Source organism: Nestor notabilis, unplaced genomic scaffold (assembly GCF_000696875.1).
Source record: "Nestor notabilis isolate BGI_N333 unplaced genomic scaffold, ASM69687v1 scaffold17784, whole genome shotgun sequence".
In the NCBI taxonomy this organism is placed as follows: Eukaryota; Metazoa; Chordata; class Aves; order Psittaciformes; family Psittacidae; genus Nestor; species Nestor notabilis.
The window spans coordinates 16,961-35,368 of record NW_009926206.1 but is presented as its reverse complement, the minus strand read 5'-3'; the positions used below and the strand labels follow the sequence as shown (position 1 = coordinate 35,368).

The 18,408-nt window shown below is 39.6% G+C and overlaps 1 protein-coding gene across 1 annotated transcript in view; it reads left to right on the top strand.

Moving 5' to 3' along the window:
• MTA1 (metastasis associated 1) overlaps positions 1-18,408 on the top strand; it is a gene marked incomplete at its 5' end in the record, with an annotated part of 50,065 nt that overhangs the window by 21,809 nt on the left and 9,848 nt on the right. Inside the window, 7 exons of the mRNA XM_010013431.1 lie at positions 831-946; positions 1,773-1,924; positions 3,588-3,777; positions 4,159-4,248; positions 6,112-6,264; positions 7,301-7,336; positions 13,686-13,697. Coding sequence (XP_010011733.1) covers positions 831-946; positions 1,773-1,924; positions 3,588-3,777; positions 4,159-4,248; positions 6,112-6,264; positions 7,301-7,336; positions 13,686-13,697 — 749 coding nt within the window. The remainder of the gene's footprint in view (positions 1-830; positions 947-1,772; positions 1,925-3,587; positions 3,778-4,158; positions 4,249-6,111; positions 6,265-7,300; positions 7,337-13,685; positions 13,698-18,408) is intronic.

Here is an 18,408-nt window from a genome sequence, read left to right as displayed (position 1 = left end):
CTGCCATTATCCTTTTTTTTTTTTTTTTTTCTCCTGAGTCAACATTCTTAAGAGAGTATAGTGATGAGCTGAGGTGATTCAGGTGGTGTTATATTAGAATGTATTAGTGGCAGCCATCAGTGCATTTCTGCATTTCTTGCTTTGCGGATGTTAAGCTTTCAGACTTTCTCTGTTTAGTAGAAATGTAAATGTTTTCTATTAAAAGCACAGACCATAGCTTAAGACTTGTCAGAAGCTCATATTCATGAAAATCTGTGTATATGCAAAGTCCAAAGATTTTGTTCAGTGGGTTGTGTGTCCTTGTGCAAATTGTGGCTACAAGATGCAAATCTTTGCAGTAAGACAATGTGGAAATATTTGTGACTGCATCTAGGGTTATATTTCCCTGAATAAGGCAAGGGTTGTTCTTTCTCTGCCTACCTCTCCTGCTGCATCCCCCAGCCTTCTTTTTGGAGATTTAAATAAAATATCCCTCATGTTGAGGACTGAGAGAGATCTGTAGATGAGATCGTTTTGTCACCTAGACTAGAATGTCTGGGATAGTAAGATAGCTACATGGCCTCACTGGTTTATTGTTTTTAAATGGTTTAGGACTCTTGAAAACGGCATCAACTATCATTATAGTTAGTTTTATTATCGGTGTTATATAAATGTTGTCGGAGACAGTGTCTTCACAGAAGTGAGATTGCTGGTAAGTACAGCTTGTTCTGGAAGCCACATGATGAAGAAAATCTGAATTTTCAAATATTTTGGGCCATACTTTTGAAAGTCAAGTAGGAAATTGCATGCCTCATTTAATGTTTGTCCTTCTTTTTGCTTTGTGTTTTAAGTAACAAGCCAAACCCAAACCAGATCAATGTAAATAATGTCAAACCAGGAGTGGTGAATGGTACTGGAGTACAGGCACAGAACACGGGAGCAGGACGGGCTTGTGAAAGCTGTTACAGTAAGTGATGTGCCAGTATGGCAGTGGTGCATAGAGAGAGTGTGTGCTGTGCTGCAAACAGTAAAGTAAAAGTTCTGTTGTGTGGAGGGTGGGAGAGAAGGCTTTGGAAAGGTTGTGGGGTGGAATTTGACGTAGCAACATTTAAGCAGAGGTTTTTCTTGAGTTATTGGTGTTACATTTGTAGATAGAATTATGAAGTACTGAAGGAGGAGTTAGTAAATGTTCTACATAATTGCAAATAGCTGTTGAGCAGACTTGAATCAACAAGGCGTGAATTTGACTTATGTTTTAGTAGATTTCAAAATATGTATCTTTATAATAATATAAAATGTCATTGTATTTGATCTACTGCCTGATATTAATAAATTGAGTTCTAATGATTGTGCTCCTTTATGGGGAGCCTTTAGAGATGCTGGAATGTAGGACTGTACAAGTCACAGATGCCATACATTCTTTAGTCATAAAATTAATGTCTAGGGAGTTCCTGAAGACAATTTCCCTCTCCCCCATGCTCTGCAAAAATTGTTGTCTACCAGTCTTGCAAAATGAAAGCATTCAGTTTCATTGGCAGGAAAATTTCCCATCCTACTATTGTTTTTTCTGTTCATGTTTTAAAAGGAGTTTATATGTGTAATTAATTCTGCTGAAATCACAAATATCTTTAACAGTGGTGATGACTGTGAAGCCATCATCATTTTTTTAAGGTCTGTTTGAGCTTTGCACTGTCTTTGTGTGAGTTTTCTTTTGTGATGGTTCTAAAGAGAATAAGCTCTGAAAAGTGATCCTGTTTAAGGATATATATAATTTCCACCTTTGTTATCTCTAGCCACACAGTCTTACCAGTGGTATTCTTGGGGTCCCCCTAACATGCAGTGTCGCCTCTGTGCATCCTGTTGGACCTACTGGAAGAAATACGGTGGCTTGAAAATGCCAACACGGTTAGATGGGGAGAGACCAGGACCAAACCGCAATAATTTGGTAGGTATTTGCAAAGCAGACTGCTCAGTGCTTTTGCCTGGAAAGCAAGGTATCATGATATCTAAGTAGTTGTTCACTGTTCTTAAATATTTAACAACAAAAAGAATGCCTTCAGCCTCCATTGTTGTCTTTGGGTTTGGTATTTCATGTCTTGCAAAAGGTGGCATGTTGACTTCAGCTATAAGTAATTTGTTGCCAAGTACTGCCCTAAGGAAAGAATCAACCAGCATTTGTTTAGCAAACTAGGCATCAAATGCATGGGATATGAAATGCCAGCCAGTGTTTCTGGTATTCAGTTTTCATGATTTTTGCTGTAGGGCCAAGAGGACTTTTCCCCACCCCCACCCCCTCTCCATGAAGTAATTCATTATTTCCTGAAACCTGTTCTTTTTCCCGAGGCACATTTAAAATTAGATACCCCAAATAGCTAGCAGCTTTTTAGAGATCACCTATCTTGTTTTTCTGCCTCTTTTATTAATGCTCTTCCCTCTTGGATAGGTTTATGTAGGTATTGTATGAGCTGCTTCTGTTTAATTTTTCCCTTTTTATTTAAAAAACAAAATTCTCAGAATTTTTCTGAATTTCGTGGAAGTCCAATCTGGAAGCATCATACACTGAGCTGATTGGAAAAAGTACCTGCATCACATGGACAGAAAGGATAGAGCACACTGAACTTGGGTCTTAGATTAGTTTCTTTCCTCTCTCTTAGTCTTTGCTGTCATTCCCTTTCTACACCATTTCTTTTGTTTAACCTTTGTCCTTTCCAGGTGCCTGTTTGCCCTCTGAAGCTACCTAATTGCTGCAATAACTTCCAGGTTTTATCAGCTCTATACCTCTTGTTTGTTAATTTAAAAGTATGTAAATATTCAGAGAGGGGAAAGCCTTGTTCTCCCCAGACTGAAATTTCTTCCTGTTTTCCAGCTGTGGGTAGATCTGAGATAACAAGAAAGTACTTTCATTGTTTCATTTATTAACTTGGTGCTTTTCATGAAGAAGATACTGCTTTCGCTCTCTGTAGTTGATAAATGACTTTCAGTAGTATTCTTTACTACACACAGCGAATATTTGATGACTCTGAAAAAGCATTCATTGAATTCAGAGTAAGAATTGAAACAGAAATTCTTGAAACTTTGAGACAAAAGCATTCTTGCATGCTCTAAGCTTGCTTTGGGAAGTGAGTGTCTGATGTATATTTTAGCCATACAGCTGTTTTCTGATTTTTCCTTTCCCTCTTACAACTGATTTCTTATAAGGAGCTTGCATTGTATATGCAGAGCAACTTTTAAGCACCCGAAGGTGGAGGGTCTATTGACTCTGTAAGCACTAAATCATATGATAGCATCAGGTAACTTCTTCACATCTGGCTTTTGGATCCCTGCTTTAGAAATTGGGACAGCACAGAAATAAATACTTCCTTGTGAAGAGAAAACGTATATCTTCCTTTGAGATATTTTGGAAGAAAATGCCAAATGTTTATGGGTAAGATTCGGGAAATGGGGAATAGCTGGGCTGAAAATACTTTCATCTGTAATACTGTCTCTATTCTTATGTCTGTGAATCAATAGCTGAAAGTGATTTTATATGATACTCTTTCTTTTCTTTAAAACCATACTTTCTAATAATTATTTTTTAGAAACAATTTTTATTTTTATTTCTTTTTTAGAGTCCTCATGGTGTGCCAGTACGAAACAGTGGGAGTCCCAAGTTTGCTATGAAGACACGACAAGCCTTCTATCTCCACACAACAAAACTGACAAGAATTGCCAGACGTTTATGTCGAGATATCTTGCGCCCTTGGCATGCTGCAAGGCATCCCTATTTGCCTATTAACAGTGCAGCAATCAAAGCAGAATGTGAGTGGTGGTGCGGCTGGGACCTGCTTGCAAAGGAGCCCTTTGAGATTCCTTTCCTATAAAGTTTGAGATGCGACTTCCTGAGATAATCTTTTGTATGTAGCTAGTGGTTTCACAAAATGTAGCTATGTTGCAGAGGTTCTATCTTACTGTAGGCTAGACAAATAAGGTTGAAAATTCATGAGCTGGTTTTTTAAAATATTCATGTTTGCTATTATGTTTAGCATTCTCCTGTATTTGTGTCCTGTTGGCAAGATATGCTTGCAACCTGTAAAATTTCTTTGTAATTGGAAAGCTCTTTAGAACACTTGAGTTATTAATTTAATTTTGCTATAATATCTCAATGTCTTTGCACTCTAATTATTTTTCTTTGTTTTACAGGCACAGCACGTTTACCTGAGGCATCAGAAAACCCATTGCTATTAAAGCAAGTGGTTCGAAAGCCTTTAGAAGCAGTACTCCGGTATTTAGGTACTAAAAAAACCAAATACCACCAAACATACAAACCCCAACCAAATCAAAAACCCTTCTAGCTAATTCTTCTGACCATTTCTTCTTCCATTTGGTTCTGGATTTAGATGCTGGTTTTGTATTAAAAAAAAACCAAAAAACAACAGAACATGAAAACCTTCCCATTAACTTGTTCTTTTTTTATTTTCCTACTTAATTTGATAGACCTAGTGCCTCAGCAGTCCACTCTGATCTCATGGAACTGTATCATTAATTTCAAGTGAAGAGGGGAATGTGTTTGCTGTGGCTTCTGATTTATGTGAGGATAAGTTACTATCTGCTAATGGAAGCACAAATGTTGTGTTCTGGGAACAGTTGGTCAGTCCACTGTTCCAATTTTTGGGCTGTCTGGAGGCAGTTCCTACCTAGAGTTGGGTTCTCCAAGAAGCCTCTTGGTTTAGGACAGCACTAACTCCCACAGCTTGTCAATCAGTTGCTGGCTGTTCTGTGCTGGAGCTAGAGAAGGGGACTATACTTCCATTCTTTACTTTCTTCTTAGTTGTTTTGTTCAGTTTTTTGTTTGCAGTTTTGTTGTTTGGTGTTTTTTTGCTACGGTTTTCTTGAGGACCTGGGCCTCATCAGCTGATCTGTGGGGGATTACTGAGTAGCTATTTTCAGAGCCTTTGTGTATGTTTGAGGTGCTGGAAATATCTAAAGTGACAGGCCAGTTTGACTACAAATGAATGCAAAATCATTTTCTCTAGTGTTGCTGGTTGCTAGTGTTACACTGAAAACACATCTCAGGTTGTTACAGTCTTAATGCGAGTCTGACCTCCGAAAGCTAGCTTAGGCCTCCAGGTTAACAAGGGGGTTGATCGCCTTTTTACACTAATAAGAAACACTGGAGTCAATTTATGTTTCTTTGAACATTTTTATTGATGAAATATTGTAAGGCTGAGGGTTTATTAAATATTTACTACTTCTCTGTTGAGTGTTGTACTTCTACTGTATACTAATGACACACACTGATTGAGAAACCTTTGGATATATACAGAGCAACCAGAGAAAGACAATAAAGGGAGAAGTTTTGCCGTTGAATAAAATCCTGCTTGTAATAGTTGTACAGCATGTAGCAGTAAATTTTGAGATTTTATTAGTGCTATGTCAGGGTCTCCATTTGACTGTTTAGCTGGGAAAAGGGAGTGAAAGAAAGGGAGGGAAGTTGATGGGCTGGCAAGAACATATTTTTGGAGGTGTCATGGTCAGTGTGCTTTAAAGCTGTATGTTACTTGGCTGTTGGGGCTGCAAGGAAAAAAATGTGTGTAAAGCTTCCGTTTGCTGTTGCTTGTAATTTTCTCAAAGCCTTTTCAGTTGAGCAGCATGTGCTTGATCTCTGCCTTGGCCAAAAGGTTGAATTCAGACTCTGTGAGTTACTTAGAGTGGTGCTTTGAATCCTCACTTGTTTGGCCACTTTAGAAATTGTATTTTTTGCAAGCCTTGCAAAGCTGGCGAAGTTATAATTTCACCAGAATTTAGGAGTGTTGCGTGACTGCCCAAAGATGGCTTTTAATATAGAGCACCCCCAAAGGATCCCAAATTGTTGGAGAATAGTGTTTTGGAAATGGGTACAAAGTGCTTTTGTTACCAGCCCTTCTTGTAGGATAGTATGAAATTGGGGTTAATGTCTTCAGTAGAAGTGTATTCCTAAATATACTTAAAGTGCTTTATATAAATAGCAATCTTCAGTTAAAATTATTGACTGAGATAGTTTGTATACAAGGGGAGGTATGCTTTGTCACCTTGGAAATTTGCAGGTTGTTTTCAGATTTGTAATTTTGAGTATCTTCACTAATAACAAACCCCTACCTTGCTGTTCTTCAACAGAGTCTCATCCATGTCCTCCGAAACCAGATCCTGCAAAGAGCTTGTCCAGTTCTCTCAGCAATCTGACTCCTGCTAAGTTTACGCCTGTCATTAATAATGGGTCCCCAACTATCCTGGGAAAAAGAAGTTACGAACAACACAATGGAATGGATGGTAAGTATTTTTCTGCAAAATGTAGATTGCCTGTATAGGCTTTTTCTTCCGTCCTTTTGGTATACAAAGAGATCAGTTAAAACTATAGTTTTTTATATAAAATACAAGTTTCTTATTCTTGAGGGAGGTTAATTTCTTTCCTTTTACAAAATGTCACTTATCCCATTTCTCCTTTGGATGAGACACATGATGTGTACTGCCTGGGTGGTGTACGTAGATAGGTGCTGGTGCTGGTGGAACTCTGCCTAGCTTGACCAATCTTGCAAATGTGATAGTGAAGGAGAAGCTTCCTTTCAATTTTTTTTAAATGGGTAGTATGAAAAAAACCCCTTATAGCTTAATCCTGTGATGCTTCCTTTTTTCTTTTGAGGTTTACAGCTTTTTAACCTTTAGGTAGTAGCTATGCATTTACCAGGTGGCTCTGTAACTTGTGCATCACCTGGTTATGAGTAAAGCTACCAGAAGCTGCTGCTTAGCTGAGGGGGACAGATCTGCCAGATCTGGTGTGGCATAAACCTGCCCCTGCCTTGTGCAGAACCTGAGCATTAGCTTTTGTTGGCCCTGTCACTGAGCACCTCTTTGCAGTGGAGTTTGGGCTCCATCTCCTCAAGATTAAAAGACATGGGGAAGATGTTTGGAGTGGGAGATAGATGCAGGATGTTACTGGCGTGAACTCTAGGGCTCTGTTCTGTAGAGTTGCTCTTGCCTGGGATTGTCAGGGAAGAAAAAGTGCAGTCTTTTTCTCAGATGAGGATAAAAGAGACTGTTCAAATGGTCGCAACAGGAGTAAGAACGTGAGGGTAGCTCACCTTAACAGGGGAAAGAAACAGGTGGTTTAATGGTGACTGAGCAGGGAGAGAGAGAGAGAGTCTTTTTTTCCTTTAATTCTAATTTTATAAGTAGCTTATCTGAAATACAGTTACAAACATTTGATATCTTACTGTTTGTGTTTTAACATTAAGAACTTTTTAAACTGCTGCTGTTCAGGTTGCTGATGTGATGTTTTTCTCTTTTCTGTTCACTTGTGCTCTATCAGGCAACATGAAGAAGCGCCTGTTGATGCCTAGCAGGGGTAAGACCTTGAAGCTGCGCTCAGCTTATGCTAGGAGAGTGATTTTTAGTTTCATCTGCTGGCTTGTCTGTGCTTTGTGGCTAATGAGTCTGTGTGCTCCTTCTGTGTTGATGTCTTAAGTGTTTCTGGGTAACCATTTCCACCCATGGTTATGCTGCTCACCTTCCAGGCTTTTCACATGCAGACAACAAATTGTACAACCATACTGAAGACATGAAGTGCTGTGTTCGGAATTGATTACTAATTCCTCAAGTTGACAGAAAAGTTTTCTGGTAGTTCTGTGAAACTGCTGAAAGCTGTGACAGTTGGCTCGAAATTAGGTGTTGTTTCATTGTTTGCCTTTTAAGAAATCAAAGTTTCATGTGTCCTAAACTACTTCAAATTCACTTCGACCAAAAGGAATAGAAGACTATTCACATCAAGTCCCACGTTTAAGCCTATTTTCCAGTGTGAGTGGACAGTCACTGGTGATAGACTGTCTGCACATTCTCTACTTGCAGTAAAATAGTTTTCAAAATTTCCACAGGTTAAAAGTAAATCTGTTCTGACTACCGAATAGACCTCAGAAGCTTTAGTTTGTGATAATGCAGGAAACGTACATATGATGTCACTTAGCCAAATTTAGTAGAACAGGCGCATTTTGGACAGTTAGGATACATGAATGTTATTGTGAGACAGGCACACACAAAAACTTCAGCTTATGTGTTACCATGAAATGGCTGACACTGCATGCCCTGATGTTAAGCTTTGTGTTTAATGGCTGAGACAGTGGATGACAGTTGTCAGTATTTACATGCATGCATATATATAAGTGCATGTGGAGAATGAGGACAATGATCGTTCTACAGTTTTGCTTTCTTTGGTAATTTATACCTTGATACTGTGTTGCTGAGTTTTTCATGTGCATTTTAACTTTCATGTTTTGGAAAGAGTAAGAAAACCCTGCTGCCTTGGTCAGTTTGGCATCCTCAGAAGCTTTGTCCAGTAATGAGGGATGTAGATGTGGAGTAGCTCTCTGAATTTCCACAGCTCCTAGTGACTACCTGCTTATGGGCATGTGTATTGCTCACTGCTGGATGTCCTCATCAACAAGGGTACTGCTGAGTCACTCAGCAGATGACACACTTCCAAAGCTCTGAGATGTTGTGTCCCAAAAGAGGAAAGTAGAACCAATTCTTCCTCAGGAAGGTGTTCTCTGCATAGAGCACTAGATTTGATGACCTGAGATCATTTGCTTACTGGAAATGGAGGATTCTTGGTTTAGTGTTTTAAAATGTCTGTCTGCTGGTATACATATTTGATTAGATACATTTCAGTCATAACTGCTGCTGGAGCAGTTTGCAAAAAGAAGATTTTGGTGAAGTACCTGTTCAGGCTTCTCAGAATATATGTTTCTCTGAAGCATGTGTGCGCAGTTGTGCAGGCAATGTCTCTTATCCTCATGCCTGCTGTTTTATCTGCTTGGTCTGCTCTCAGCCAGCCACTGAAATACTTGGTATAGAATTTATTCCTATAAATGCTAGGTTGTGGAACATGATTCAGTCCCAGAATCTGTTTACCTGCTGAGGTACTGAGTGTTAACTGGATATATCTGTGAGCGGTTCAGCTGAAACTTGTTGGTTGATGTTTGTGAATGGAAAATGTTTGCCACACAGCAGTTTTGACACTGACATGTTTTCTGACCCTGGGTTACTGGAAGCTTTGCTGAGACAAGAGAGGGAAGGGAACCACCTGCAAGGAACAGGGTTTAAAAAACTTGGATGAAGATCTGCTGGTCACAGGCAAACAGATGGTGGAAGTTTGGTGGGTCTATTTTTGGCCTGCTGTCAGTTTGTGTGCCAGTGCCCACTTAGCACTGACGCCCAGTTGCCTTGTATGTGAGCTAGGAACTTTTGCCAGCTTTGGGCATGGCTAATGCTGGTTTCCTGCACTGTGCCAGACCTGGGAACATGGAGCTGGGACTTCTCCTTTGCTCTATATATGGAATCGTACACGCTTACTAGTTTGGGGGAGCTGCTGGTGAGAAGGGAAAGGAGGAGGCTATAGAAGGAGCACAGGCTGAAACCATTGTGTAGAAGAGGTGAATTGCAGCAAGAGCGATGAGGCCATATGACCATAATTTGGGAGCCAATGAATTAGTACAAAAGGATTGAAATAAACCTATCTAGAATGACTGACTTTTGGATAGCAACTGACTTAAGATAGAAAGATAATGGGAATAAAAAAACTGGATTATTATAACCAGTCAGATTCTTCATTTACATAGCTCCTATGTAAATGAAATTGTGGGGGGTTCTTTGTTGTTTTTGTGGGTTTTGTCTCCCCTTAATGACACACAGTGGCACACTGTCTGGTTTAGGTCATTGTGGGAGTGTACTGCAAAGAAAAGCTGGTGTTAAAACAACTGCATGGGGAGGTTGAAAATATTCTTTCTGCAGAAATTCAGGTACAAGAAGACACTTTGTCTACCTATGTTGAAATAGTTTTCAAGGAATCGTTGACCTACTGCAATGTTACATGAATTATCCAGGGGTTTTTCTGCTTCCTGTGGATGTGCTGTGTTGGTGGCACCTGGAAGATACCTTACAGTTTGGAAAGGTTACCATGTCAAAGTCTGACACATGACAGCAGACAGCTGTTACGGTGGGCTTTAGCTTAAGTCTCTTTGCTGGTGACAAAAGCCTTTTGGTGCTGGGCTCTTGCTTCCAAATTTACTGGAGAAGTATGTATGCTGTAAATTATGGCTGGTTGGTAAGCTGATTCTATGTAACAAGTTCGTAATTCTTTCCTAATGGACAGTGCATAAAGCAATATAAAATAGAGATTGCTTTGCAGGGAATGAGCCAAGTAGCAGCTTATATTTTTTCTTAGAGTAAAGCATTAGCATCCGTGTTTATACATGTATATTGGTGATCAGGTTTCTAAAGCATTTAAATTCCCATGGCACCTGCTACCTTTGTTTAGAATTAGGCTGTTTAACATTGCTGAAAACTGAACTGTTCATGTAGGTTTTTGGGTGTTCCTTCAGGCAACACTGCTGAAAGATTTTCATCTGAGTCTCTACCACCCCTTGGTATTTAAGGTGGTGGGTAGTCAGTGGTCGGAATTCAGCCTTCAGAACAGTTCATGGGTGAAGTGCCTTGCATGTTCCTGTGTGAATGGACACACTGTTCCTGAATGTGCCTAAGCAATGCCTGAGGGTGGGTGGGTTAGAGATGAAGACCGCCTATTCTATAGGTGGATGCAGGTTGGTCAGGTTGAACTCTGGCGATGAGAGATCAAGGAGGAAAGAAAAGGAGACTGATTTTAGTGGGCTGTAGCCAGAGCTAACTAAAACTAATTAGGAAATTCTGGAAATTGCTGGACTTAAAAAAGTACCTCAGAGTTTTCCTTTGGAATTTTGCTGTTTTTTTTCTCTTGCTACTGTATCTCTAGCTAAGTATCTTTAACTTTTCTTTTTCTGACTTGTCCCTTCTTAATGCTAAAAACCTGAACTTTTTCAAGCATGAGTATGATTTGTCTGGCCGGGCATCTAGAGTTTTGACTGGTGCTTGAATTCCAAGAACAGGAAAATATTCTTAATCTCATCTCTCCTCATTACCTCCAATCTATTTTACAAGAATGGTATACTTCTTTAATTTACTTTGTTTCAGCTTCTTTAAATCATGTTGGAGGCATCATTAGGCATACAGTGCCCTTCCCAGCTCCTTCAGTGTTAGATTAGCATGGACAAATTGCTGCAGAATCCCGTTTTTAGAGCATGAAAAGTACATGGAGTCTCATAAGCTGTCAAGTACAGCGAAATGTTAAAAATTATTAGTTTATTGCTTTTTCATTAATAGTCTGGAGCTTGACTGACAGTATTTGCCATTAAACTTCCTCTAGAGAGATAGAGAGGGTGTTTTATATTCTGGACCCTGTATACTTTTTCCCTTGCAGCTATCCAGTATGAGGGGCCTATGTGATACTTGTCAATGTAAATTCCTACTGGAGGATGGGAGAGAGCATTGTTAGATTTTTATTTTTTTTCCCTTATCTTTTACACCATGTTAGCTTTCATCTAATCAAACCTGGTTTTCAGGGTCATCACATGCACTCTAAAATTGGCAGAGAGAGAAAACATGAATGAGTAGCTGAAATAAAGGGAAGGCTTTTCCCAGCAGCAAACTTGCACTGATAAAATAGTAGTGGATCAAATGCTGAAAATTGGAGAGGGTTTATAGAAGAGCCATGAAAATGGTGAAGGGACTGGAAAACGCGCTGCATAATGCTTCTATCAAAGTGGAAGTTGTAGATGTTTGTCTCTGCTGACAGGAGCAGCAGAAGTGTAATAATAGAGGGCTTTTTAGTCTAGCTGGGAAAAGAATAATGAGCTGCAGTAGCCAGAAGGTACAGGAGAAAAACTTTGGCTGGAAACAAGCCACGAATTTTTTGAGTGAGTTTAATTAACTGTTGGAATACCTTACTTCTGCTACTGGGGATTTCTAAACCAAATGGAATGTCAGTCTAATTTAACATGTTCTGGTTCACTGTTTCTCACCTCCTTTTGGGGAAATGGGAATGAACTTCTGGAACTGGAAGCATTCATCACCCTATCATGGCATTAGTTTAATTATCAAAATAGGAGCATGAAAGTAGAAATACTTCTCTTGAACAAAGCAGATGTTGAGGTGGGAATGTAGGGAAGTTCTCTAGTATCGGCTACGTAGGTGACCATACTTAACCTCAAAGCTTTTATTTTGGCTTAGACCTTGCACAAAGTTTGGACTTCTCTGTATGCATAAATTGCATTAAAATTCTGCTGTTATCAGCAGTGGCCGTTGCTGCTCTTCCAAAGTTGTGGATAACCAGCCAAAGGAAATCTGCCTATCCAGGAATGACTGTAATTGGCAGGAAGTACTGGTCCTTTGATGAGTAATGTGATACATAGAGTACTGGGTAGTAGTCCTGGCTTTAGCTATTGATACCTGGACTAGAGTAATGCTGATTAGTGTCAAAAGATAGGTGTTCAGTGCATCTTAAAGGAATGACTGTTTCTTGCCAGCAGCAGCACAGCTCGGAAGAATGACAAGTTGCCTGAAATGCTCCTTGGAGACCCCGAGAACTGTGTGCCTGTGCAACTTCCTCACTTTAGATTATATGTCAAAAGTACAGATTATTTTTGAGAATTTTACTTAGGATTTTGTATTGAAATATTAAGTGAAACTTTTTCACTTGCCTTCAGCTTAGCCAAGATACTGTGATTAATTTCTTCTGATGTTATGGAGAAAGATCTGGAAAGGAAATCAGCAGATGGGCATTGTGCTCTATGAATCAACTAGTGAAAACCATTTCATTTATGAGGAATGGCATGGAGTAATATGCAAATGTTGATTGAGAAAGAGGAGAGTGCATATCCCAAGGCAGTGGTAAAAAGCAAGTGTAATTATTATGAGAGGAAATTAATGTATAACAATTCAAGGGCAGAATTGCAAATGTCCCAGATAGTACAAAGCCTGAATTTGTCATTAGGTGGAATCTATGTGTGTGATACATATTATATGTGTATATGCGTATGATGTGTAGTACTCCCAGTTCTAAGAACAGTGAATAATTCAGTGCTTTTTAGTTCGTATAGCTTGGATCAGCAGATCATAAAGCAGTGAGGTGCATGGTTTTGTTGCCTCTATTTTTTAACCACAGTGTGTTACAGTGAGACAGAATATACTGTGATGCTTTTCTAGGGATGCAGGTGAGTGTCATGGTTTAAGCCCAGCCGGTAACTCAGAACCACACAGCTGCTTCCTCACTCCCCTCTGCCCCCATTCTACTCCCCACCCCTCAACACCAAGATACATAGCAGCTCTCCATTCTCAGCATGCTTGTCCAAGGGTAGCTTCTGACTTGCTGTAGTTGGATGTCACTGCCCAGGAAGTATTAATAGGGTCCTTGAAGTACTCTTAGCAGAAGGTACAGCTTTGCATGAACAAACACATCATCTGAGAAGTACTGTAAAGCAAATTAATGTGAATTGTTAAACCAAGCATTTTAGGAAGGATTGTCCACATCCAACAAGGTTGATGTGCAGGGGTTATAGAAGGAGATGGGGAACAAGTCGCTACTTACTTATGCAAAATTAAAGCTCTTTTTTGTGGTATCTTTCTTCTGGCATTGCTGTCTGTTTAATGTTGTCTTGGGTTTATCTGTCCCACAGAAAACTCTGATCACTTCTGTGTTTCATTGCAACCAGACCACTCTTGTGTTCCTGTATTTGTTGCATGGGGCTGGGCTACTGTATTCTGAACTATGCGAATCTTTCCTTTTTTTAACCTTAAGTCTTTTTTTCCTTTTCCTTTGCCAATCTTGGTAGGAACTTACTTAGGTAAGTAAACTGCAATTTTGACATTATTTTTATGTACAACAGAATTTTAAGAAAATATTAGTTTAGGTTGTGTTTGATACAACTTATGCTCTGTTCTGCTTATTGCACTTGAATTCCTAGAAGTTTATAGCCTTTGATCATTAGAAGGTGTACTCTCAGTTTGCTCACAGCAGTATCACATTCTTGGCAGTTTAAGAAAAGGAGAGGTGCTAAAGCATTTTTACAAGCTTGCAAAAACTGTGTGTATAATGTCAACATGCAGAGACTACTTCAGGTGAACCTGTAACTTGGAAGTGAAATCCTTGTTCATCAAGCCTCATTCATGCATGATTTTTTATATTTTTTTCTAGCTTGCTCACAAATATGGTACTGTTGATGTTCTTGTTACTGCTGGGAAGGATGGAATCCCAGGAGGAGGATTACTTTTGGAAAAGGAAAATGCATGTGAAGAGTGTATGGAGTTTTGAAAGCAATGTATTTTAGTATAGTAAACTTGCTGGTTGTGAAAGTGTGTGTTAAATTCTCGACGTTCACTGTGACTGAAGATGCGCTTATGAATGTTACTGCATATTGCATGTTCTGCATGATGCTTCTCTTTGGTAAAAACAAGTTAAAACCAAAATGCCATCTGTGACTAACTGCTTGATGTTAACATGAAGGACCCATATTTTTGTGTGTGCTGGTGGATATACCAGAGATTGGAGTTAGTAAGTTTGAGTAAATACAAATTTAACAACTGCAAGTTATGTCCAGTGGCTGAAAGCTGGGCTACTCTTTGTCCTTGGTACTAGGGTCAGGTCTGTACAGACTTCCTGTGCCAAACTATGGCATAGTTTATAAATATGCAGAGTATGGTGTGTATGTCCAGGCATGGAAAATCACTGGAAGGTTTCTAACCAAGAAGAAAAGTGGCCATGGTTGGTGCTTATTCTGGAGCTTTTTGGTGCTTGGTGTAGTAACTTCATGGGAGTATCCCTGCACTCCAGTCTGCATTGGGCACACTGCTGAGGGCTTAGGCTCTCCTGCTTCTCAGAATTGCAGCTGTGTATTGTGCAGAGTTGGTTTAAAAAGCAGACTGAATTTGAGTGGTGGGAGTAATTTTTGAATGCTGCCATTCAGGTGTTGAGGTCCTTTTGCTGGACTTGCAGGGGATGGGATTGGATAAGCAAAAAGCATACGTGTCTACTCTCAGGCTTCCAGTGGGACCAGATGTGCTGGTTTGCATCCCATTGGGAGATTAAGTTCCCATGCTCCACTCACTCTGTGTTGTTGGGTGCCAACTATTCCCTCCTCACACAGCATGCTCTTGAGGTGGTGCTTGAGTTGCTGCTGGAAGTTTAGGTATTTCTTCATTTTGATGTTTTGCTTTTTTTGTTGTTGTTGTGTTTTTGTTTTGTTTGTTTTAACAAATCTGAAAACATTAGATTCGAATGATAGGAAATGGTTGGAAAAGAAACAGGTTGGTTGACTGAGAGGTAGTTCCCCCATCCTTAAAAAATAAAGCTGCAAAGTAACAGTAGTTGCAGACTTGTTTTGCTGTTTGTGATAGTCCTTCCCCGTCTGTGTTTCTTTGGATGAAAGTATATTCATCTGCAGCTTTGATACTTCAAGAATGAAAGAATTATTAGGGCATAGTAACCTGCTGTGACTGGTTTTGAGCCAAGATCTCTGTAACTGTGCTTATGCTTGAAGAACAGTTCTGAGGTCTTTGTCGCTAAGCTGTGGGGAGTGGAGGAATGCTCTGTGATTGTCAGTTAATCTCTGTACTGTGATCAGGTGTTTTATTGCCGTTCCAGTAACAATGTAGAATTCGTCTGTGGCAATGGACGTTTATGCTTATCTGCAGATATACCTTCAATTTACCTTGTCTTCATTTTATCCTCTGGGACTTCCTCTTCCGTATATAGAGGAGACTGGCAGGAGGAATTGAATGGCAGGATATTTTGTAGGTCCTTGGGGTTTTTTTTCAGTGCTATTGAAAAATCATAGAATCTTGAGTTTTCAGAGTGCGTTTCAATTTCTTTGTCTGCAAAGAGTGGAAGACCTGCTGAGGTTCATCATTTTAGACTTTCATACTTTGTGGTTTTAAAGGTTTGGTCGATCCTGAAAATACCTCTTTTCTTTCTTTTTTCGTCTTTCTTTTTTCTTCTTTCTTTTTTTTTTTTCTTATTTTTTCTTTTTTCCCTTTTTTATCTCAGTTGGAGATTAGTATTGTTTGTGATGTGGTGGAGCTATGTTAATTCATATCAATGATATCTAAGGTCCAATGCAAGCAGTTGGACCTTAGATACCATTGAAAGGAACAGTCATGCTTTCTACCCTGTGGCTTCTTTAAACATCCCTCCATAAAATAAAGACAGGTTTGTGGTTTTGTTTTTTTGTTTCATTTTTGGGGATTTTTCCCCTGGAGAGGAGCTGCCAAGAACCCTCTTGTATTTTGCTTCAGATTTATATTCATGAGCTATCTTATGTTTTTAACTTGCTTGTGGATGCAAATGTGAGAAGTGTCTCTCAAACCTTGATCTGTGAAAATGGAACAAGTATGTCAGGGAGGACTAAGTTTCATATGGTGAGTTAAGTGTCTGCCCCACTCCTTACACAGAGATAGAGGGTTGGTTTAGTTCTTAGAGATGCCTGTCTCGCAGACCTCATATTTTCCACCAAAACCTTTTGGGCAAGAATCCATTGTTTACAGTACAGGTGCATCCTGTTGACTTCACAGCTGTTCTGCAATGCATTGCAGATGTTATACTGTTTCTCTGCATCTCTTTGGTGACCATTGCGGGTGAAAGTTGTTCATCTAATAGCAGTGCTTCAGCTGCATGTGTTTTTATTGGGATTTTTTTTTTTTTTAAATTGCAAACTGAAGCTAATCTTTCTAGTGTCTGTTTCCATTCTTTCAAACTCCAGTTTTGAAAAACTTCAAAAAAACTTCAAACTTCAGTCACATCAAAGTGTGACTGAAGGGAAAATTCAGATAGCTAAGATTAATATGCTAATTGATACTTTATTACTGTGATAGCAAGCATACAAATTGTATTGAAACTGTAACTTTGTTTTTGTCCTATTGTACTGGAGCAAAGAGTTGTCACAGGTAGCTTTATCCTAGAAAATATAGCTTAGAGCCTGAGATATGAGTCCCTGTGGTTTAGCATTGGTGCTTTGCTGTTTGAGGGCTCTGAGGCTTTGGGGGTCAGAGTAATGCTGAGCCTTCACTCCATTTGTATCAGTCTTAACATTTCTTCTCATTGTGGAATATTCTGAGTTAATTCTGGTGCTTGGGAATAGCACTGTTTACTGTTTGTTGTACATCCAGCAGTAGTCATCGCAGCAGCCACATATCAGCTGCTCCTGTAGGCTAGTCTGTTCTGTCATCAAGAAAGTTCTTAGTACAAGAAAAGAGCTGATCTGGAGTGTGGTTAAAATGAAATGTGTGACTTCAGTCCAGGGACTAGCATCAATTGATTTACATCTCTCGGAGCTCCTGTAAATGAAGAAACTGTTATCTTTCTGTTAGGAAAGGGGAAGGAAAAAACAAATGCTAGAGCTTGGCTCTGAAGCCAATGGATTGAGGTTGCATCCTGCTGGCTGTGCTGTTTCCCAGTATCCGTGGAGCTCTTTGTCCGTCCATCTCAAATGGCTGCTCACAGCTGTGTTTTGGATGCAATTACTGCTCCCATGTAAAAAGGAATTATTATCTGGTGCCTACACTGCCTTTGTCAACATCCAGAGGTTGTTACTGGTCTTCTCACTTGGTGTCTGGTACATCTGTTCTGCAGATTTGATGGAAATCTTTCTGGCAACTATTTCTTCATCTCTGTGGATACTCAGGAACAAAAATGCTGCAAAAAAAATGAAACTATGTGTCTTTGTGTTTGAAGTAGCTACACAGAGTGGAAAATATACTTGAAATAAACTGTTGGTTTTATTGTGGTGTTGTAATACTCAATGCTCAGGCAATGTCCCCCATTCTGCCTTCCTCCCTCCCACTACATTGCTGTGCCATGGGTTTCCTGGCATAGTTGCTGTGAGTAAGTTGTGTTTGTTTTGTCAAGGAGAACATTAAGGAATCTGTTGGAGTATGGACCATGAGCTGTAAAAGTCCATTTTTGCTGGATTCTTTAAAAAGCTTTGCTCTTTCATCACAGTTTAACTCGCTAGCAATGGGAAGTTTCAGAAGCCGAGCTGGGAAGCTTGCTATAAATGTGAAAGTAGAATTCACACTGGTAACTTCTGCAGCCAGCGACAGCATTTGCTGATGCTTGTCCTGTAGTATCTGTTGGATTTGGTATCCTGACATTTTCGTTCTGAGCCAGAAGGGGCTGAGAAAGATGATCTGGTGCACTGATGCTAATGAAGTGGTGTTTTTGGGGAGCACGCATCTCAGAAAACTAAACCTAACTAGACCTAAAAAGGTTCATTAAGTCTCCGATCATTCTGTGCCATACCCTGCTGCCTTACAGCGACATGTCATTCTCTTACATACCAAGACCTTTGTGTGTCCTACAAGGTCTTATATATGTACAGTTCAGTACATAGGCTATGGCAGCATGATAGGGTATCTGATAGTATAGCAAATAAGGTAGTAGAATCAAGCTATTGTGCTCAGTGCTTTACAGTGCTGTTTGTGTATTACTGTGGAAGGGCTTTGTGTGGTAGCTAGAGTCGCAGAGCTTTGTGACTGATGGAGCTACGCCTGTGCAAGTATTTA